This window comes from Dufourea novaeangliae, unplaced genomic scaffold, assembly GCF_001272555.1.
Source record: "Dufourea novaeangliae isolate 0120121106 unplaced genomic scaffold, ASM127255v1 scaffold109, whole genome shotgun sequence".
NCBI classification, from domain to species: Eukaryota; Metazoa; Arthropoda; class Insecta; order Hymenoptera; family Halictidae; genus Dufourea; species Dufourea novaeangliae.
In genome coordinates this window covers 1,296,407-1,320,290 of record NW_015373997.1, presented here as the reverse complement: position 1 = coordinate 1,320,290, position 23,884 = coordinate 1,296,407, and the positions used below count along the sequence as shown (strand labels likewise).

The following is a 23,884-nucleotide window of genomic DNA, read 5'->3' as shown; positions in this document are numbered from 1 at the left end:
ACATACGGGTACGTTCTACTGTGGCCAGTAGGGGGATCGTACACTCGTGTACGTTCTATTAAACTTATCTATAAATCTTCATCCGCACCTTCATCGAACTTCGGAGTGTTTATTTCTTATTAATATAAACTTTGTTCAGCTCACGTTTCCAGTCTTCTGCGATCAATGATTGTGAAATTCGCCTGGAAACGATGTTACGTTATTTCATCGGAAAACGCAATCAGAGAAACAGATGCATAATCCATGAAATATTCGGAGCTTCCTCCGAATTTATCTCTGAAATACCGTCGGTTAATTAATTCCTCCTCTGTACGGTAAATAGAGAGGAATTTTCAGAAAACGTTTAATGCAGAAATTGCGCGCTTGATGTTAATTAAATAAAATAAAATATGAAGATTAACACACGTCGCAGATTATCATTAGACTACGGATTTTGTATGCAAATTGACATTCAATAAAGTAAATTATAAAGACACGAAGAAAAGTAGGAATTCCTTTCTTTCTTTAAGTGTATCATTGGGTCATGAATCAAATCGAAAACTCGTTGCATCCGATAAAAATTTTGATCCGATTAAAATCGACAGTCTAATAATCTCAGATCGTGAGAAGATTGTACGAGACAGTAATGTTACCAAATAGTTCTCCAACAAGAATTGTACATAACATTAATGTTATATTTTTCAGGGACCTCACATTAACCACAAAGAGAACAAGACCCCGCCATCCAGGTCTCCCAAAAGCACTCAAGAACTCCATTTCTAATCTCCAAAGTGACTGTTCCCAACATCCCACGCGACATCGATGCGTTTCATATCAGCTCCACTTGACCTTGAACACCCCAAGGTTAAACCACCACATTCCCCCTTGAAACCAAATACCACGTGCATTCACGATACAAAAAAAAAAGGGAGGGAAAAGCCAAACAGGCCGGAAACGAGGCGGTGGATATCGAGGAGTCAGCTAGCCCACAGTCCAGGCTTCTCAGAGTCGTGAAACAATTTTCGTCTCAACACCCACCGCCCCACCCCCTTCCTGGTTCCGTAGGGTGTGTGGGGGACACCTGGCCCGAGGGGGTGGCATAAATATTCCGAGGTTGCGCATCGTGCTCGACGTGGAGGGCTAGGGGAGGAGGCGGTGGTGGTGGCGGCGGCGGATGGAGGAGAGCAAGTGGTGCCGAAGGAGCGCACGAGGACCCTGGATTCGTTCGTTTCGGCGTGCGAGCTCAGTGCGAGCCCCGCTCCGCGCGAGTGTTCGTCCAGCTTTCTGTGTCGGTGGTGGTTGGGAATTTTCGCGCGATTACTGGTGGCGGGTGAGTTCGAAATCCACGTTTTCCTGTCTCCACACGATGGCACAATGGCTCCACGTTTCCTTTAATCCGTGCCCCAAGTGTCCCGAGAAACGAGCACCTTTTCCAGCTCGACCTGTTTCGGCTGATCAATCGATCCTCGGTGTAACGGTGGGAACACGATCGACGGACAGAGGAAATGTTCTGTTATCGCGGGCAATGTGTATTCGAACGACTGGAGCACAAAGTTCGAAGACAATTTCGTTTCTTTACGGTCAGGGTGGTCCGGAGAAAGTATCGCAGAGGGAGGGCGGGAGGGAGGCTTTTGCTCGACCTCTTTTCTGTTAATCGATTTTCGGTGTAGCGGTGGAAACAAGATTGATGACAGGAGAGACTGTATTTTATCGCGGGAATGTATTTGGAACACCTGGAATATGAAGTTCGCAGGCTTTGACGGAGGGTGAAGTTGAAGTTTTATGGTTACTGCTGGTGACTGTTTATTGTGATCCGTTTGACGTTCGATTGGGGGAGGAACATTCCAGGTTTTTCGCGGTGAATGTTCAGAAGCTGTAGATACTGCGTGACGTAACTACAAAATCATCCTGAAAATTTCAATCCTTATGTATTGCGGTTGAAATAAGAACGAACCACTTTTGTCTAGGGAATACAACCTCTCCTTTTTCTGGAGGAATATTATTTCTCGACAGGATTTCAGATATGGCATACTTGGGACGATTTTATTTAAACCACGATAGAATTGAAAATTTTAGGGTGGTTTTATAGTTATGTTACACAATGTAGCATTAATCATTTAACTGACAGTGTTACACTGGTGAAATATTCATTTTAAAAGTGCGTCAAATTCTGTCGCCGATTAGTATCTGATTTTTGTCGGCGAGGATCCGTTCTTTTACCGATGTGAAGAAGATCTGAATGTTTTTGGTTGAGAAATGCAAGTTATTCCCTGCGAAAACAAACAAAGAAAAAATAGATTTGATTTAATATCGATACTTTCGACTTTAAAATAATAAGATACAACATATAGATATACAGGGTGGTCGGTAGGTGGTGGTAGAATCGGACATGGTGTGATTCTACCTAAAAAAATAAATCGAAAATATGGAATTAAATGCTTTCGTATAAAGCTTTGTTATCGAGAAAATCGGCTTTGAAAATTAATCTGAAACCCGTGTATTCATCGTGATAGCAAGTAGAAACAGAATTTAATGAACAGACGCGCTAGCCAAGTCCTATTTAATTGTACGCGTAACCAACAGATATTCAAAGTCGATATTTTTCGAAAACGGCACGTCAAATGAAAAAATTTTATTCAATATTTTCGACTAATTTTTTTATACAGAATCACCCTCTTCCCGATTGTACCACCAGTTACCGACCATCCCGTATATACGAGTCTTATAAATTTGAAATAACGATTTAGGGGTCTGGGCGTTAAAGGGTTAAGGAAAATGGTTTCAGATTCGAGATCGATCCTTTTGGTATATACCTACAATGCATTTGTTCACTTTATGAGCGAGTACAATGACGTGAGCTTTTTGAGTTTGTAACGCGTTTAATGTAAATAGAAGAATCAATTTGGAAGCACGGTAATAAATAAATTAACAACCGACTAATTGAACGATGCGAGTAATTATAGTAATGTGACAACCAACCGTAATTAATGGAATATTTATACCGACACTGCTAAAATAATTGCTGAACACGCCAGTGAATCTTTAATAAATTATCAAGAAACACAAGAACGTCTGGTCTCATAGGAATAATTTTTACGAGATTCTAACTGTTTACAGGGACCGTTCACTTACTTTTCGAGGTGACTGTACGTCAGGCGAATATACGCGCCAGAACAGGAATCATTAAATAGGGATGAACGTACACGTTGAAAACTACTTGTGAATACGAATACATTCTATATTTCACACCGACAGGACTGGTTTTAGGACTCGTGTGAATTAAATAATCCTTTCGTTCCCTCGAAATGAGTGCTATATTCTTTCGATACCCTGTATAACGAGCAGTAGATTGACAATTGAAATGATCGATGTACAAATCAACGCTTAACCCTTAAGATCCTCTATTTCTGTAATACTTTTTTACTCGAAAAATGTATTTTTCATCCTAATTACCTAACATTAAAAATAGACAATTATTAAATTAAAAGGTAAACAAAAAGCCCGCTGCTGCCTTGTAAAAGTACGAAAAAAAAGAATGACGTATTCAGGGGCTGTATCTTCGAGGGTGAAATATTTTTTTGCCAGAACAGGATTAGATGTTCCTAAGAACAGAAAACTTTGTTACATTTTATCATCACATTTTCTCCCGATAGCGAAAATCAAAGCGGTCGGCGTGTTAAGCTGGCATTAAGTGGGGTTAGATGTTAAACTAAGTAAACTGATTTAGTTTAGACACTCGAACCGGGAAGTGGTGAGAACTTCGCGATCCTCGAACCAGAGGTTGTTGAATTTCGATCACTTGGGAATAACATCCTCAGACTTCGGGCCAACTGTTTGCATTATGCTCCGACGACAGATAAGCTGCGACTCGAAGGGGAGGTTTTCGTTTGTATCAGGGGTGGTTGGGCTAACGTTTTATTCCTGGCGAAGGACCCTCGACCGATGAAACGGCAACTATGGCAATGCAATTTTTATTGACCACTCAGTCTTCTTAAATCAGGTTGCCACGGGGTTGCTTAGGTTCCCTTAAACGAGGTTAGAAGGTAATTTAAGTCTGCAAATTAGTTTTACGATGCTCGCAGATGCGCGTACCACTCGCGTGTCACTTTCCCACCCCAGAATCACGACGAACACGAGAGAGGCTTTTTTGGAAAATTTCGGTTTTATCGTAGACGTTTAATAGAACAGCAGACAGACATAAAAACGAGTGAAATGAGTTATTAAAATAAGCAAATGATTAAATATTGATTCTTTTTCAATAATTTATTTCATATTCAAACAATGTTCAAGTGTGTCTGGCTACGTACAGCCTTTTTCACTCTAGATGTGTTAATATTTTTGCCCCCCCCCTGACTGATAACCAGGCTACGCCCATAAATGTTGTTCATAATTTTGAAAAACATTCAATTGTTTCAATAAATTTCATAAAATCTAACAACTCTAGTTATCACAAAACAAGCGTACGAAGGTTGCATAGCAACAACAGATTCAAAAACTCATTTTCGTATTTCTTGTCACAACGAACGGAGAAAGTCTAAAGGCGCTGTTCGCCAGTCAAAGAATTAGTTAAAATTTATAAATTCATTCGATAATATTGACAGCAACAAGTAGTTATAGCACAGTAGAAGAAACGTCACAAAGGAAAAGAAAAACATTCTTGGTTAACTTGTCACCTCGACATCGATAACGTATTCAAAAGCAGGGATGGGAGGCTCAAGACGTCGACCGAAATTCCGCTCGGAAAAATTCCCCCGACCGGTAATTGGCCCGGAACATTTCGCGAACTGTTTCCTTTTAATATTCATCTCGTCGCGGGCAGAGCTGAAATAGGTCGCGGGCGCGTGTTGCCGTCGCATTTTTTATTCATGCGCCCACTTCAAAGTCTCCTATACGTCCCAGCTCTTCAGGTCTCCATTTTCCTTTTTTTTTTTCGCCTTTTCCCCGTTTATTCCTCTTTCCCGCGTTTTTCTTCTCCTCCTGACGGTCTCTTCTTTCATTTTTTTTTTTTATTCTGTCGTATACTTTTTCCCGTCTTCCCGCGGCCCGGATATTTTTTCACGCGAGAGACTTGAGCAACGACGAATTCCCGGTCCCGCGCGCGCGCGCGCGCGAAAATTGTCGACGGACAATGGAAATGTATTACGTCTATGATAGACGGCGTTCTCGTCAACCTGACGACGTCGCATCTCTGTATATATTCACCTGAAATCTTTGGAAATTCGAGCACAGTGGGCCAAATGACGATTCTAGCGAATAATAATTCGAAAATTGCATATTGAAATTGTAAGATTTTTATTTAATGGCAGGTCTCGGGTAGCTTGGCGTAAGAATATTCCCGTAAATCTATAGCAAACTTAAGAGACGATTGGTATCAGTCGCCTACCTGACAGTTTTTATGACTATAATCTTGTATCAGTCTTTAACCTTTGAGTAGTCTCAATCCGAAAATCACACAAATGGTCGCATGGAGCCTTAGGATACCTCGCTTTAGTACTAATTTTTTGTTTGGTTTCTTTTAACGACAAAAAGTTGGCAACCAAAATATTTATAGTTATTGAGCAATCGGAGTACAACAAATATCTTGTTCAAAAAGATTACATAAATATAGATAATTTTACTTTGATACTTTTTCGAAATTCTTAGTTTTCCTTTCCTATAATATACAAAATGCTGTTTTAGGCAAAAGCACAAGGGTTAAAACGTGACAAGCGAATGTTTAAATAATCGTGTCAATTTCCGCTTAACAAATTTGTTCAGACCCGTAAACATGTATTTGATTAACAAACGGTGAATTATATTGTTCCGTCTGTACAGGACTCCGTTCAACGACAATTGAAACGATCAGTAGATCAGTTCGAAAAGACAATCGAAAACGTGCCCATCGAAATTACACCGTGGTTTTACCCCTGTTTCGAATTTATCGCGCCACGCGACCGTGTGTTTACGATTAATAACAGGGATGCACCGTGTGTAACAGCCGCGGGACACGTTACAATATAACACACAGAGATCGGCGAGTAATTGAGTTTCGTCGGGCGGTCGTACGTGTTCGTGATCAATCCGTGCGCGCGTCAGATAATTTATTATTGAATGAACCGGGCAACGTTCGTCCGGTGATGATTGGCAACTCGATAACGGCACACGGCAATAGAAATCGGAACAGACACGTTGAAATCGTTCGAGAAATGTTATTCCGCGCCTGAACGGACGATAACACCTGGAATTCTCATACTACAATACAAACTTCATTTTTTCCACTTCGATTCGTAAATATTCGAGCTAATTTACGAATAATTTCAGCCGTGGTGGGTGGGAACAGAAATATCGAACGAGGAAACGAAGTTTTGTTTAGAATTAATTATTAAAATTTTTGAGAATTATTTAGAAGGTAAATATTTACAATAAGGGAGCCACTTCTGATTTCGATGCTTTTTCAATATATTGTTAAGATCATCAGCCTGAGTAGTATTGTGAAGGTTTCAGTTGAGCATCGTTGTTTGTAAAAAAGTTATTATGAAATCAAATTTAGGTAGACAGTTATTTAGAAGTTTGACCTTCTCACCGATTTCGATGCGCTAAATTCGAAAACATAATACTTTTTTTTTCAATATTACCAACAAAAAGAAAGTATTGTCCCCCAAAACAATGGAGGAACTTCTCAGTCTACTTCAACAAACAGAAATTCGTCCATTGTTTTTGGGGGAATTATTATAAAGAAAAGTTACTTTTTTTCTTGAACTAAAACTAGCAAAGATATTGAACACGCTAAATATTAATGCAACGCAAAGAGGCCATAATATAAGGTTCAATTCCTGTAAATTTTATTAAAATATTTAGAATAGAACGAAAGTTACAAATTTTTTATCGTCATGGGATCGTTTTATTCCCTCTGTGCCGACGCTTTCTTGCAGTGAAGTTCGTTCTATGCACAGTCTTCTAGATAAACCTATGTCTACACTGTGCAAAACAATATTTTTATTATCTAGATCTCAATTCATACAGGACTTACAAAGACTTTTCTGCCTACATTTCTGCGAACCGTAACTATAGAAGTCGTTGAATCGCAATGTAAGACCGTCCGTCACACTTTATCGGAATGATTCATTGTCTATTTATCGGTACGAAAAGGGGGCGGAACAAGGGGTTGGAATAACGAATTCCGTGCCCTTTTGGATAACCGTTGACTCACGATCGAAATTACGATCTCGGTTCCGAATAGACGATCCAGAGTGAAAAACGATCGAACAGACAGCTCCTCAGTCGCGGAAGAGGGGGAGGGGGGACACGAGGGTTGAAAGGGGTTGGCGTGGAACGTCGACGGTAATACTTTGAGCCCTTATACCGTCCAGCCTGTCCGCCCACGAACTGAATTAAGGTATGCCCGAGGGGGGGAGGGGGGGGGGGTCTGCCATTGGGCATTGATTTTATGTCAAATGCGGTTGCTAGACTACCACTATCGCGCGGCCGCTGTTTATTGACTTGTTTGCCTTTTGCAAATATCACGGTCCAAGTCGGCCAAAACCGTCTCTGTGTCCAGTTCCGCCGTGTGGACTGCGTTGTCAACGAATTCGGTGTGAAACGAAGCTCTTTACTTCCGATGAAATAATACAAAGGATCTTTACAGAAAGTTACAGAGATTCGATAAAACGAACATATTCCGTTGCAGTATTGAACCACGTCTGACGTTATTCGTTTATGAATAGCCTGCGATTGGAACGATACCGAATCAGTACTATCGAAGCCAGTCTGCAAAATTGCGATACCGTATCGAATGGTATGAAATTATTATGTGACACCTAATCGATAACCGTTTGATACTTTTATGGAAGTATCGAAATCCTTTTGACACTTCACAAATGTGTCGATACCCATTCGATACCACTTCTAGATTATAGGTGAACATTCGATACTTGACTAACATATTTACATACACCCGTCCCTCGATTTACTCGGAGTATTCGTTACATTTAGGTTTTTTTAAAATGAATATTTTTATAACTTATACTGCCTTTTCTCTTGAGAATTTTTTGTCGTACAAGCAGACTCCATTTAGACGGCCTTTATCCGCATAAAGAAGAACCACATGGAGAAAACACTCCACGGAAATCGAGGGACGGGTGTACCTATCTTCATAGGAGGAGTTTTCGATTAGACCAAAGAGATGAGAAAATGAATTGTACAGGAAGAATTTGCGTTGGTTATTTAATTTCAAGTTTAGTTTCTAATATCGGTTTTCGTATTAGTCAGTATCATATGGGAAGTATAAATTATCTTGAGTGATACGAATTCATTAAGTTTCTATACCTAAAATTTCGATACTTTTCGATACTTTCCATTAAGTACTTTCATATCGAATTACTCGAATATCACCAACATCGACCACTACCTGTGTCTATGAGTGTTAATTCCTTGAGAAATTAATATCTCCATCGGATCAGATCCTTCGGTAATTATTCACCTAAAAGTTTCTAGTATTTTATTGCAATTTTATGGGTTCAGTGTAAAATTCTCGATAAGATTTCTGTAGCGTGAAAGGAAATCAAACTGTTATCACTGGGTTATGTTAACAGGGATGTTTCAGGATCCGGGTGTATTTCGTTCCTTTCAGCTTTGATTTACTTTCGAAAGTATCAGAGTTGCTTTAAAATGTAGAAAACACGGGTCTAAAACACCTTTCCGATGTTAGTATTGCATTAGGTATCAGAGGATCGAAGTCTCTGTAACGAGATTGTTGCTTCAAAGACAACGCAGGGGTTGTGTGGGAGCGAGGACGGAATCTTTTCTGGTGTAAGAAGCTTAGATTTTCACGATTCTCTCAATCAACGTTCTTGGAACACGCCGGGTCCAGAGGTTCGATGGGAAATAGGAGGGCAAATCTTTAACAGGCGTGTACACTCGCCTCGTTTTATTGATTTTACTGACTTATACACCTATGTTAAATAAAATACAAACCAATGCTCTGTAGGTCAGATACAAACGCTTCTGAAGCTTTCCAGCCGACGATGTTTCAATTTTTATTGTAATAAATGCTAGAGTTTTGAGACGAAAGGGATTAAAGTACTGACAAGAGTTGTCGAACCATTTCGTTGGTCTCCATATTTAGAAGAAGTTTCATTGTCAGAAATATACTTAACAATTCTATCAAAATGTTCGATCCAATCGAGATTTAAAGTTTTCCTTCAGTTGCGATTATATAAAAAATATGTTGCATGCAATTTAAATGCTGCCAAAGGACAAATATGCTGCAAAGAATATATTTTTCCCAAGGTCATTTTTTTCAGAGTGACCTTGAAAACTTCGAAAAAAATTACCTTTGCACAAAAATGTTCTTTGCAACGCATTCGTCCTTCGACGCCATTCAAATTGCATGCAACATATTTTTTTATATAATCACAACTGAAGGAGATATTTAGGTGTACCACCTACACGGTAACATTGTTACACAATATAATTTATATTTCCTCCGTAACGTGCAAAAGTTGATAAGAATCGGTTTCTTTGATCATTTCAGTGAATTTTTAAAGCTGGTCCTTCCTCCTCTGCATTTCGTAACACAAGTGTCCGCTGACATACGAACGGGAATGTGGGTACGTCTCGTAACAATTTTAAATCAGCCGCGAGTGGAATTCAATGTCCGACTGGAGAATGCCGTTAAAAATATAGGTCAGCTATCCAGGTTCCTTGTCACACGGATTTGTCGTTGAATCGATCGGAAAACGGTAGTTACGCGGTAATCCATTGGCTGAAAGCATCCTCCCGGGTTAATCGGTCGAACCGGTTCCGCGGACGCGTTTCATTTCCCATAATACGATCCGCGGGGGTGGTTTAGTTATTGTCTCGTGCAACGTCGCTGTTTACCGGCGATGTAATCCCCGTGACGAACAATGGGAGGCGTCAGAAACAGTTCGCGGAGCTGGTGGTACCGCGAGAATGATGCACAGAGATGGGATTCGACGTGACGCTTCATCCTCACGGATACGAAGATCGAACGATCGTCGCTACGATTAACCCGATTAGTTTTGGCCCCGGCCTGATCCTGGGCGTGCATTCACAGTAGAATTTCTCTCCAGAATCACGGCTGGGCTGCCTCTCAGCCGAGTGAATCGACCTGGGTGTCTTCGGTCGCCATAGCAACCCCTAAAGCGTGATTAGCGAATATGCTTAGTTGAAAGGTGATTCCTTCTGGGACGTTTGAAGACGTTTAATCAAATGTGACAAGTGGAAACTCATGTCCTCTATAAGTACTACCTCTGTAGTTGAAGTGGTCAAAGGATGATTAGAGTCACGGATATGATTGAGTCATCATAGTATCCCCTTAACCACGATTAGCGAATATGCTTAGTTGGAAGGTGATTCCTTCTGGGACGTTTGAAGACTTTTAATCAAATGTGACAAGTGGAAACTGATGTCCTCTATAAATACTACCTCTGTAGTTGAAGTGGTCAAAGGATGATTAGAGTCACGGATATGATTGAGTCATCATAGTATCCCCTTAACCACGATTAGCGAATATGCTTAGTTGGAAGGTGATTCCTTCTGGGACGTTTGAAGACGTTTAATCAAATGTGACAAGTGGAAACTGATGTCCTCTATAAGTACTACCTCTGTAGTTGAAGTGGTCAAAGGATGATTAGAGTCACGGATATGATTGAGTCATCAAAGAATGGTTGACGTGACCGATATCATTCGGTGTTCATAACTACCGATAATCCACCAACTACTTAAACTAGCGATAACTGTCCCATGACTCGGTTAATTTCTACCGCATTATAGGAAGACTGCGTTAAGTGGAACTCTGAGGTAACAGGTGTCATTATTTATACACTACCGTGAAATTTAAAGACATCGTAGTTTCTAGGTTTGACATCGAACGAAACGATTACGTCGCAGAATTAGAAATATCGACGGAACTGTGCGATAAGAGGCTACCACTTTGTTATCCGATCAGGATCATTGAATGCAAAACAGTTTGACACTTCCTTTCACTTATCACGCTCGTTTTATCCATTTTAAAATCAAAGGGGAACAGTATTTCGATGTTCTAGAAATTCGTCACGTGTCTCGGTTCATTATCCTGCGCCACGTGACCGAGTCGACTGTCGTAATGTCGCCCGTTCTGCAGGAAACAAGGTCGTTTAATTCACTGGTTTTTCAGACACTTAAAGGTAGTCTACCCGAACGAACTGTTCTGGATTCGTTTCATTCATGGAAAACGTGTTAAGCACATTTTCATATTCTCACGGTAACACCAACGGGGAATAAAAGGGATTCGAGATTCCAGCTTCTGAATCTCTTCTAACCCGTCGATTCTCGAGTCTTTTGCCCTGAATCCTAAAAATCTACGTCCTCTTACGCGTCAGTAACTCTGTCACGCTCGTATATTTTCTTCTCCGACATTTTGTAAGATCCATCCGCCATTCTCTTCCTATTCATACCCTCGAATCCCTTTCAACGCCTCGCTTGATCCGTTCTTCGCGTTCCGTGTTGGATCACGATGCTCCGTTTTATTAGTTTACATCATCGATCGTAAGTAGGTTCGTTCCAAATGGAATGTCACCAGATTTCTTTTCATCAAATTCGAAAGTACATTAGGTATACTTTTCATTCCCCGCTCCTTTGCCTCCAAGATCACACAATACTTTATATTCTTAGCCTTTCAATTTTTAAATTATTTTATACATATAAAAATTTAATATATTTTTGGCGTAGTGCAAGAAGTATCAATGTCAGTATTTATTGAGTTGAGATATTAGCACTTAAAGATATGTTAAAAAGTTCGTTACCTATTGATTGTATCAGAAAACGTTGTAGTAATATATGTAACATTTTAAGGTGTGCATCGAATGGATGGAATTTAATTTCTTTAAATCTTATTATTGAAATATCAAGGTGACCTTGAGTTTTTTCGAGGACAATGCATCTTTTTTTAATACCACGTTGTTGTCAATAGGAGAACGAATTCAACGACCTATAGCATAATGGTATTAAAACAAGATGCAGTGACCTTCAAAGAACTCAAGGTCGACTTCAATAATATCTAAAAAAAAATAGGATATAATGATATCAAATTTTTTCCATCCAATGCGTCCCTAAAAATTCTATACAATTCATTAAAACATTTTTTGATACAACTAACAGATAATGAGTTATTTGAGACGGTGGTTCTGATTTACACACCCTGTCCCCGAAATCCCCCGTTTGCGATTTCTTCAGAAAATTCATCAGAATTTCCGTACAAAAGTCGCCCAAATTGCGACAAATCGTCCGATCTTCCAATACTGATTAGCTCACAGAGTGTCTCTGTCCCAGTGTCCCACCTAAATAATCACCTTCCCTATGTTTATAATCACTAACTCGATTCGTTGGACGAGATAGGTTATAGTAGTTATGAGCGACTTCGTAGATCCCAAGACGAGCCTGAAGCCGGTTAATTCAGGCTATCTCCGAGGCGTCAGCAATGAATCTCGACGATTTCCGGTGGGCATATTCGGCTTATCTGAAACGGACAGCCCTCGGTGATCTGATAACAGCCTCTTCGATCCACGCACGTGAACACGCAACCCCCTCGTTACCCTCGAAACAACACGGCTGGTAGATTCGCAGCGTAGATTAACATTCATCGCGGATACGGAAGCCACCCGCGAATTATCGGATTGTAAATTGCGGGGGTGGCCTAAGGAATTGCTGGGAGGAGGGATGGAGGGGGGGTGGGGTGTGCTAAGAAATTTTCGAACAAGATGATACATCCGTATCATGATGCTATACATCGATTGTGTGAACACTCCGTTAATAATACAGTAAATCGTCGATGAGTGTTCGAAGGTTCCTCGGTACTAAACATCGAATATTTCATAAACTGATGGCCATATGTGGCTGAAACAAATGTCATTGGCTTCAGAATTCCAAGCTCTATCGCTGTGCTAAACCTCATTGAAAAGTCAGCGTTAAACATGGGGACCTCTCATTGTCAGTGCCGAGGAGCCTTCGAACATTCATCGATGATTCACTGTAGGGTAAATTCAGGAGAGACACGCCAAACTTCTGATTGGAAAAAGATAATTATATATGCTAAATATTATAAGTATTAATTAGAACAAAACCAAAAAAGTTATTGACTCTCAACCAAAAAGGGTGGCATCTATGATAAATTTACCGTATTCTTCGATACGACAATACACGACAAACTGCGCTGCGTGAAACAAAATTGTTTAGTTAGAAGATAGCAGAGAGAGCAGTCAAACGAATTTTTTCTCTTGCCCCGTGGTTTCGATGATTCCCAAACGGCGAACGATTCCGCCGTCTCTATTTCCACCGGTGGAAAATACTACCCGCAACTCGATTCGATTGCAAAATTACGATCTCACAGCGAACGACAGCACGGTTCGAGAGGAAAAAAAAAATGTTCGTTCAGAGATGCTTTTTTGATTAACTTCAAAGTTATTAACTCATGAAACATAAAAGTTACACCGCGCACCCCCAAACGGAATTAATACACATACATACCACATAATGTCACCATCGCATTTTACGTCGTGCCTCCGCCTCTCGAGTTTCCGGTTTCCATGGACTTTCATATTAGATTCACGGCAATCAAGTTACACGGCGGCGACCGATTTTTTATTACGAAAAAGAACGACGGGATGGAACAAAAAATAAACTTAATCGATAACGAGGTTACAGTGCCGCCGGTCGCCTCGACGTGAAATTGCACGGAAATTGAGGATATTTGACTACACGCCTTTGTTTCCCTGTTTCGGTAGACGAACGACGGTGGTCATAGACAGAGGAATTAAATTGGGCAACAAATTGTTCCGAAACTCTGGTGTTCGGAGTCACTGTATACTTTTTCAGTCTTTTACCCTGTAAAAGAAACGAATTTTGTAGTATAGTAAGGCCGTTTTTTGTCTAAAAATTACATAGTGATAAATAGCATTTCACTTGCACTTAAGTAAAATGTACTATAATATTAGCATTTAATAAATTCTTTTATTGCAATTCATTGTTGCTCCTCTGTCGCGAAATATTTGTTTAAATTAATCATATAACAATGAATTGCATTAAAAGTTTCGCGGAGAGGACGAACAATGAATTGCAATAAAAGAATGCCAAGGGAAACATGGGTTGGTCGCAAGGGGGTAGAAGAGCGAGGGGGCTGGGCATGATGAAAGATTTCCTTGAAAGAAAAGGAAAAAACATGCGGTCACCGGGTTCCTCACGTTTCCGCTTTCCCTCAACTGCGAAACAAAGGTGGTGAAGTGTCCAGAGTGCAACGCGACAATTTCCTTTGAAAAGTATCTTTATACTTTGCTGTACACGCCCCACCCTCCCTGTACACTCCCGCCCATAAGTCACTGTTGTGGTAAATTGGGAATAAAATCGATTTCATATTTTTAAATTCTGTAATTAATGAGATAAGATAACGAAATTTATACAATACAGTGAGTCACAGAAATATTCGTACCCCCGCAATTCTTAAATTCCAATGATTAATATTCTTTAATCATGTACATTCTGAAACGTTTATCAATAAGGATATAGATATTGTGCAATAACTAAGTCCCAAAAACAAAGCTACACAGATGAACTTTGTTTGTCTAGATTTGTTCTCTAAATTTATTCCGAATAAAAGACAGTTTTGCAAAAAGCCGTTTCAATTATTCATATGGTTACAAATAATAAAAATACCTACAAATACAACGTCGAAAGCTCATGCTGATTTTAGATGTCATGCTTCTGTTACACTCGCGATTGAAAATCTTCGAATATTAAGAATTCGAACCTGCCATACACGAATAACGACTGTGAACAAATTCGAATTCGAGTAGATGATATTAGATTGCGCTTATCCTATCTGTAGATTTCGATTTTTCGAAAAGGGAAGAAAAATCATGGGGACACGATCCAAATGTAATTTGTACCCGCTAGATGTAACAAGCTCGACGTTCGTTCTTTTTTTTCTTTCGTTTCAGATCGCGAGAAGAGAAAATGAGCGAGGGACAGCCGACATACAAATTGATCTACTTCAACGCCCGCGGCCGTGCCGAGCATATACGGTACATATTCGCGTACGCGGGCATCGACTACGTAGACGAAAGAATTCCCAAGGAACGCTGGCCGGAACTGAAGAAATGTAAGAGATAAAATTCGATTTTACCTTTTTTTATTCCCTTTGAACAGCCACCACACCCCCTGTAAGATTCGATAAAGCGATCGTTGGCGTGTCGATACATCAAGTGGATCAATCTGCATAAATTTTAAGCTATCATTGATAGAATGGTAAAAGAAATGCTTCTTCTTTGAATGAGGTACTAAACAAGTCCGTTGTTAGGTAACTGTCCCTCCCTTAGCTATGACCAGAGTTGGACACAATTTTATTTGAATGATACATAGTGGAAAGCATCAGTATCTAAGATCGTCATTCTGACCTGTAAATAGTTGATGAGATAAACCTTTAGAGAATGGCAGGTTTTTTTTATGACTTCTTTTATATTTTAGGGATAGAATTATAATATAGTTTTTCTGGTGTTATGCTACGGAATATAACCGACCCCTTCTGGAGCCTAAAAATAGGCTTCCCGTTCTGTATAGGATGAGCAATTGTTGGCCAAGTGTCTGTTCATTCGAGAAGAAATATTATTTTACTAAAAAGTTATTTCCACGTTTGATCAATTAAATGTGGCGAAGTACTTTCTTTTCAAATCTTTTGTTCGTTATTCAAAACTCTTTATCTACGATATTTTGAGGGATATGTTCTGGTCTAGATAAGCAATTTTAGTTAAATAATGTTGACAAATAATGTTACAACAACTATGATAGTTTCTATGTACATTTATTGACATTTTATGTAGGATTTTAAGGGACGCATCGGATGGATACAATTTCATTTTTTTATATCTCATTTTATTTTGAGATATCAAGGTAACCTTGAGTTTTTTCAAGATCAATGCATCTTTTTGCTAATAGAAGGACAAATTCAGCGACCTATAGCGTAATGGTATTAAAAAAAAATTCATTGATTTTGAAAAGCTCAAGGTCACCTTGATATCTAAAAAAAAATCAAATTGCCTCCATTCGATGCACTCCTTAAAATGCTATATAATTCATTAAAATTTAAAACTAGTTTTTGTACACAACTAACAGGTAATGCGTTATTTTAGACAGTAGTCCTTATTGATTCACCCTGCATACTTTTAAGATTATTTCGCGAACTGACGTGAACGTGATACCGAAGAGTAACTTGGACTAACTATTGCCCAGTTTGTAGTTTTACCAAAGTCTATTTAAACTCGACTGTATTTGAAGGTGACGATTTCCGTCCTTAACCCTTAGTTACATCTGTAATTTTGAATTTTCCCTTACCCATTTCGTTTCGTTCCACTCCCAAAAACACTGTTTATCGTAGTCACTACCCTGTGAGACACAGCAAAATTAGGAACAGTTCTCAAACACCGTCATTTTATCGACCTATCTAGAAGCAACTTGCACCCGCGGTGGATGAAATAATTATCCCCATACTTGGATCTATCATAATAAATATTATATTCCACGGAGGAATTCTAATTTGCAGAAATTCCAATCAAAAGATGATTACTTTAACCTGCTAACCCATCGAGTATCTGAACATTCTAAAGGATCACTGTGGACGATGCTCGGTTCGAATTTCAAACTAATCCTCGATTCCTCGATCCCTAATTCTTACCACGGATATCGAAGAATAGAGTAGCGGCGAATCGCGAAAATGAAAGTACTGGGGAGTTCCATTAGTGGGGGACGCGTTGATTAAAATCGGAGCGGTTCCGTGCTCGCTATTCAAGCGTTCCCCGTTGCATATCACGGTACCTTTTTCTCTCCCTCACTCTCGAAGACCGTGGAATTTTGTATCGATCGGGCTTCGCGGGGTCCGCCTTCGAACTGTATTTGTTCTTAGCGATGCCTTATGGAATGCTGCCGGTGCTGGAGGCAGACGGGAAACTGATAGCGCAGAGCAACGCGGTGGCGAGATACCTTGCGAGGAAACATAGCCTGACTGGAAGGGACGAATGGGAAGCGATGCTGTGCGATGTACTAGTCGATACCCTCGGAGATCTGAAGCAAAGTGAGTGGGACACCTGTGTCTATCCGTCATGGTCCAAATTCACGGTTTCGCGATATAACCCCTTGACTTATAACATTGAATAGTGTTGACGATTTTAAAATCGATTCAACAAAGAAGAATATTATTCGGTTTTCTTTGATTCGAAGTGACACGCCACGTTACTGGCATTAATATTTAACTTTTACAGTAATAATACAGTTGCGATAAGGACAGAATTCCTTTCGTTTCTGGGAAACTATCGACAAGAATGCAATTTTAGAGTCAGCAGATGTCGAGAAAATTGTAAGGCAAGGGGTTAAAGGGGGAGCCTGGTGTCAGACCTGGGCAAATTTTATTTGAAATGAAAATGGGAAGTAATTCATTGAAACAAGTTATTTCGATTTATCTGAAATAATAGCAATTTCGAATAATGAATTATTTTGTTATTTTTGTACTTCAAAACTTGGAAAATATTTTTATTTTCACGACAAATCCATAAATATTAGTTATGAGAACATACGTGCAGCCCGTGAGCAAAAAAGGGTGTTCCGCGCCGGGGAATGTACTTAATTAAAAAAATGTTCAACCAACTGACCCGGCATTGCGTGTACATATTCTTTAACATCTTCACAGCACGAATCTACATTTATAATTATATTGTTTCAATAAATCATATTTTTTTTTAAATTACTTGTTGGTACACCTAATATTATTTTAAATCTGATACAGATATATTTTGCTGGAATAACTTGGAAAGAGTAAATAGCAGGTACATACGTTTAGTATTTTCAAGGGTAGTAGGGCAGCTGAAATGGAACGAGAAGTGTCCTACCATGTTCGAGCTGCTACTATTATGCAGTAATAACACTTCGAACTTTTGAATCGTTTTCATTTCTTCGCGTTACATATATTCATAATTGTAGAGTTTTGTAATTTCATAAAGTTATCAGTGAGTATAATAGATGAAAAAGAGTCCTGTACTAATGTACAGGAGGATATTGAAAATTTCAAGAGATTCAAAATTATAATAGCGACATTGAAATCAAATACAGAGAAAGAATTCCGTGCTCAGAGTTATTTACTTTCAACGTATATTGTTTCTACTCGACCAGTGTCGACGTTATTGTCGCTTCAATAAGAGAAATATAAGGGACATTGCGTCCGATATGAAGGAAGGTATTGCGGGGGAATACGTTCAGCTATGTCTGGAAACGTTAAAGGACTATTTCACAGCGAAGTCATCATGTTACAGCCTAATAAAAGTGACTAGGTTAGGTTAGGTTTTATTATAGTACCTACTCGCTTGATTTCTTTTATTTTCACTTTACTGCTAATGTGTTTGCGATCATATAGCGGGAGGCAATAATATAGGCAATAAGACGCTAGAGGAAACAGTTTTCCGAGCCCTTCGTCGTGAACGATGTGTCTAGTAGCTGATAAAAGGAATATCAGAAACTTTATTTTAAATCAGATTCAATTTCCCATTTCTTGTTTTGTTTCTTTAATTAAACCATGCAAGTATATATTAATGATTTTTATTATAAATTATTCGACATAGGTTTTTTTTTGAAGAAATAGGCTTTATAATTCTGATACAACTTTTCTAAGATGGCGGAACGAGCGACAGTTAGAACTTTACTTCAATAGCCGCCGTTATTCTGCGCAACTTTCTTAAACTCAGATTTTCACAGTTTATTCATCATTGTATATTCATAATTATTTTTTCTTCCCCAAATGAGTACTAAGTTCAAAGGAAGAAAAATTGTCGCCATCTTGAAAAAAAGAGTGTCAGACTTATTTCAGGGTCTGTTTCCGAACTTTCAGAAGGAAAGTATTTTAAATAATATCTAACGAAAACCGTCGCTATATTAAGAAAAATCACCTTTTCAGTATAAATTATCAAAATTTCTAGGAAAAAATGTACGAAGTCTAGGGGAATGATTAAGAAACACTTTCCTGAATTAAAGATATCTCAGCTGCCATAGTTTCCTTTCTTTTACCAGGTGATTTAACCACGACGTACACTCCACTAACGCCTCTGTTAACACTGTTTACACTTAATTGTATCTGCGGAGGCGATCGGAATAATGAAGTATTACTCAATGGCCAGGCACGGGAAGATCCTGCGCTCGATATGGTACTAATTTCCAATTACGATATGCGTGATTACGTAACAGACCAGCTGTTTACATGGTGTGTTAACGATACGCGCATGGATCGTGTAAACTGACCGGAAGAGAATCGCTCTAAACACGTATCCGTGTCTGATTTCGTCTTTTTTTTTCACGCCATCAGTCATAACAAGTAGAAAATTGAACGATCTTTGTCACGGTTCATAATATTACGAATTACTACGTTTTCCATGCCAAGTGCCAACGAGAAGAATAATCGAGCGTCATTAACGATTGAAACGATTGAACCGCTGGAACGTCCACGGATTCTTTTTTTTTTTTCGAAAGCTTTCGATGATCCTTTAGGTTATGTTCGTTAACGTAACAATCGAGCGCAAAAACCGCGTTGTAGCCCGTCGACACGTCCATATATCGCGTTTTTCCACCGTCTTCGTTGTTTTTTTTACGATTGAATTTCATAATAGCATGGATATGGGACGAATTATGTAAAGATTATGATAAATGTGTAACATATACCTACTCCATTGCAGGTTAAATGAGATATACGGTAAATTATAATAAATTCTGTTTCTAATGCAACACCTAGCATTTTTCGAATGTAATTTTCGAATTCAAATGACTCGCGGGAAATAACGAATAAATCTTTTTACAAGTGTCAATTATATTTCGTATTTTTCCACGGACTTCGCGGGAATCAAGGTGATCAACTAAACACACCTCCGAATGGATGTACAAATTGTTACGTGTCATTCAAGATCAGGGTTACATCGTACGGTAGATCAAACACACGAAGATGAATCTATTCTAGGAAACGAAAATCGTGGTTCGATTCGTTACCTGGGAGATTCACGTATTGATGGATCTACAACAAAGATCATTCACCACGTTTTTCCCTTAAAATCATTGCAGACGATAAAGAGTAACAATTTTCTCAATATTATTCGAATTCATTGCTTGTTCAGCCAATTTTTTAAACGTTAAGCTTCCTTTGAATCACTGCGTGAAAACAGGTTCTCGCAGCTCTTCGCAAAGTTTTCCAAAGTTTCCGAGCGATCTATCGGGGAAACAATAGAGGGGTGGCGCTTGGAATGAACTTTAGGAAAATCAACGAACGTAAAAAGAGGCGTTCGCAAGGAATGTTAATAGTTCTTTTGCTAAACTTTCTCGGTTTACGGTTTTTTTTTGTTTCGGCAACGATAAATTAGACTCGGCGTTCTGACGTCATTGTCTTTCAGTAATATCGCAGTATCGCAACGAAGAGGATCTTTCCAAGAAGGAGGAAAAGAAGGCGAAACTTCTGAAAGAAACTATACCGTTTTACTTGAACAAGTTCGAGCAAACTGTTGGCGAAAATGAAGGCTACGCCGTCGGCTCCACCGTAAGTCGTCGTTCCGTTTGATTTAATACTTAACTCTTTGACCTCTTTCTATTTGCAACCGAAACTTTCGACGACATATTAGACGCAGAATAATAAAAAGAACTACACGTTTATCTAATATCCAATTCTTTATAAACGTTATAGTGGTTCAATTAGCAATCAAGGCATCGCGATAATCAATTTTAAACGAAGTTCTCGAAGCCTTGAAAGTCTTATTAATTAGTCAGCTCAGTTATTGATAATCGAGCCGGATAATAAAAATCTTCAAAGTATCCAACTTTAAACCGATTCAACTTCTGAAAGATATTCCAGTCGTTATAGAGAGTAGACTAATTGATATTTACAATCTTTGGATACTTAAAATTCAACGTCAGATATTGTAAGAGCCGTCACAGTTTTTCTTGGGTCGCGTACTCTTTAATTTCATTTAAAGCTTTACATTGCAAAGCTAATTATACAGGATGAATCTGAATGTTAAAATAAAACAAAAGTCAAGACTGGCACAATTATGTCGCAGGCTTCGTTTTCAACTTATTAACAGTTGAAAATTCCGATCGCAAACCCCTGAAGCTAGGCAATCCCCGTACCAAGCGGTAATCGTAGGACGCGACAGTATCGGACACGTAGATTGGCGTCGCTTAAAAGAAAATACATTTTACCCCATAGCCGAAAAAGTGATGTAAAACACCTGCAGTCGAGCCTGGACTACGTTCTTGCGACACCTCATGAACACGGAGATGTAAATCGTTGCACGAAATTAAGCCCGGTTAATCGTTCAAATTCACGAAGGAAAGCACAGCACACACACAGAAGAAACACTACACAAACGAAAATAAACTATAATAAAACTTAATATAATAAATAAATTAAATTAATACTATAAAAAAAATATAAGAACCATTTCACGACGGCTAGATGTCTTCGCGTTGACGACTGCAATGGAACTAAGGAAACGTTACTCGAATCCCACGGAAAGGGCAGGAAGGTAATAAAAATGTGTAAACAACGAGTGGATATGTTATAGTACCTGCAGATGTTTGGGATCGTACCAAGGATAAGGTACACAATACATGTTTGTCCAAGAAGTAAGGACGTTTTTTTTTTTTTCAAAAAACACCAGTGTGTGTGGCCATGACTGTCGTGCCCCTACGTTTACCGCTTGCACGCAGATTGCCTGGCTCCATGCGTTTCTGACCTGAATGTTTAACCGTTAATAACTTGAAATCAGAGTCTCCAACAGAATTTCGTCATTTTTGATTTTCGTTTTATTTCGACACGTAGAATTATGTTCATCGCAGACTACGCTACATTTTCATCATTTTATTCAATGAAAGATCCTTCTATTTTTTTATGAGAAATTGAAAACAGACAATACAGGGATAACGACCGATATAAAATATACACGAATATTTGTCACTTTTATCTAAGAAAGTATGCTGACATGGATATCGAAGCGTCACTGACTCTTCAAAAAAGTACAACTTAACAATTTAGTCGTTAAACGATCACAATATTAATTATGCCGAATTAAAGACTGACATATACTATGCGTTGTTTGCAAAAGATTAGTAAAATAACCGGAACGTGTAGTGCATGAAAATTATGGACATTTGACCATCAGTTTACAGCGGAATTTCAGGGAAGCATTTATCGAAATGGGATTGCTGTTTTTAGACCACGTGGACGGACTTTGTGTTTGCCGTGGCCCTCGAGAATTTCGAGAACATATTCGGTAGGCACGCCTTGGAAAATTATCCCGGATTGCGGGCGCTGAAGAAGAGAGTCCACGAGATACCTGCCATTGCTGATTGGCTCGCGAAACGACCTCACACGGAATTCTAAACGTCGTTTCTGTTTTTTTTTTTTTTTTTTTTTTTTTTTTTACTTCCAATGAGAACGAGTACATATCTACGTTGTCTGCGTGTGCTTGGCCGAATATTATTAAACGTTCGTTAACGTTTCGAATTGTCAATGTCACCGTGTGTTCTATCGATGTGTAAAAACCGTTGCGAAATATTGTAAATCTTCGCCTGGCACGTGCGTCGAAGAAATGCGAAGTAAGGAAACATGATTTTCCGGTTTTCTTTAATACTACGGAATGTTGAATCTTTATCTTATTTTGCATATTACGCACTCTATTACCAAATGTAATATTCATCTGTTAATTTCCTAATTTTCTTTTTCACGTTCCTCGTGTACTGTTTCAGAAGCTACTACTTTACATTGTCTTGCGTTAAATTTAACCAATATCGAAATCGAATCGAAAACGTATGCTCGCTTGTCGCTAGATTGCAATATACATCAACTAATGTTGCAAAGAATAGCATGATTAAAGATCGAACATCGGTACAAAAATATTCTATCTGTAACGACAAAAAATGCACAGGAAATGTTCTTGAAAAAGAAATGAATTCTACGATTTTTTATTATAAAAGAAACAAAATATTAGACCCGTTTTGGAACGCACGAACACTGCGTTAGTTAATCTCCAATATACGCTGTACATCGAACACTATTTTTCATTTAAGTATTACCTTCAGATAAAAAGTCTCATCGGTTCGAAATGTTTCGAAATAATACCTCAACGTGCACAATTAGTTATATAAATACCTGTACCGTTCATTCAGGATTGCATTCACGTGAAGGTACGACGTTACCATGGTCGATCGATGGAGACGAAGAGATCAATTCACAAGGAATATAGTCGCGATCGTGCGCGAAGTTGTATACTAAATGTTACCGATTAAGCGTTAAGAAACTATACGATGTATGTTGAGCCGTTGTAATTACAAAAAAAAAATATCGACTGATCGAGCCTAATAATAATAATAACAATGACAATGTCCTAGAAAGAAGTGGGCAATTTAGCATTCATTCCTTTCACTGATTAATTATTAGACAGCGGATGTTTATGCAAATACATAGTTTTATAGGAAACAGGCAAAGCAATGGGACCTGGACAGAAATTTGTTTTGTGATTAGAAGATTCGAAAAATATACTTTTTATTTTGAAATTATTGTATAATGCATATACACATGTCGTGCTTATGAGGAATATTTATCTCATGAAATTAATTTCGTCTATCGGTAAATTCTCGTATCCTAACTGTGTAGTGTCGACAACAATAACATGTAATCAATGTCAATTATAGACCATACGAAACTGTTTCTGTATTCTGGCAGTCTGTGTTTGGACTTCACATATTTCAAAATAGTTTAGTTTGATTATTATCGCAGCCAACGTGATCTGTTTAGAAAGTGAATATATTTTAAAGTTTTTCAATTTTTTTTTTAAATGCCAAAAGTTCGAAGAAATAGAAA

General features: G+C 38.7%; 2 protein-coding genes across 2 annotated transcripts in view; one reads left to right on the top strand and one right to left on the bottom strand.

The window, feature by feature from the left end:
* Positions 1 to 21,497, bottom strand: part of LOC107188064 (organic cation transporter protein-like) — a 67,656-nt gene extending 46,159 nt beyond the window's left edge. The window contains exon 1 of the mRNA XM_015576304.1: positions 21,462 to 21,497. The gene's annotated coding sequence lies outside the window, so the exon portion shown is untranslated. The remainder of the gene's footprint in view (positions 1 to 21,461) is intronic.
* Positions 1,187 to 22,405, top strand: LOC107188061 (glutathione S-transferase-like). Its single transcript, XM_015576302.1, has 5 exons — positions 1,187 to 1,309; positions 14,949 to 15,109; positions 16,907 to 17,074; positions 20,421 to 20,563; positions 22,238 to 22,405. The coding sequence occupies exons 2-5, from the start codon at positions 14,965 to 14,967 to the stop codon at positions 22,403 to 22,405; spliced, it is 624 nt and encodes a 207-aa protein (XP_015431788.1). The 5' UTR covers positions 1,187 to 1,309; positions 14,949 to 14,964.
* The last annotated feature ends 1,479 nt before the right edge of the window (positions 22,406 to 23,884 follow it).

Excerpts from the sequence above, each read along its gene's own strand:
- LOC107188061 (XM_015576302.1), top strand. The coding sequence starts at position 14,965 with ATGAGCGAGGGACAGCCGACATACAAATTGATCTACTTCAACGCCCGC. Across the intron at positions 15,110-16,906 it reads CTGGCCGGAACTGAAGAAAT|CGATGCCTTATGGAATGCTG; the intron begins GTAAGAGATAAA and ends ATTTGTTCTTAG. Across the intron at positions 20,564-22,237 it reads GCTACGCCGTCGGCTCCACC|ACCACGTGGACGGACTTTGT; the intron begins GTAAGTCGTCGT and ends TGCTGTTTTTAG.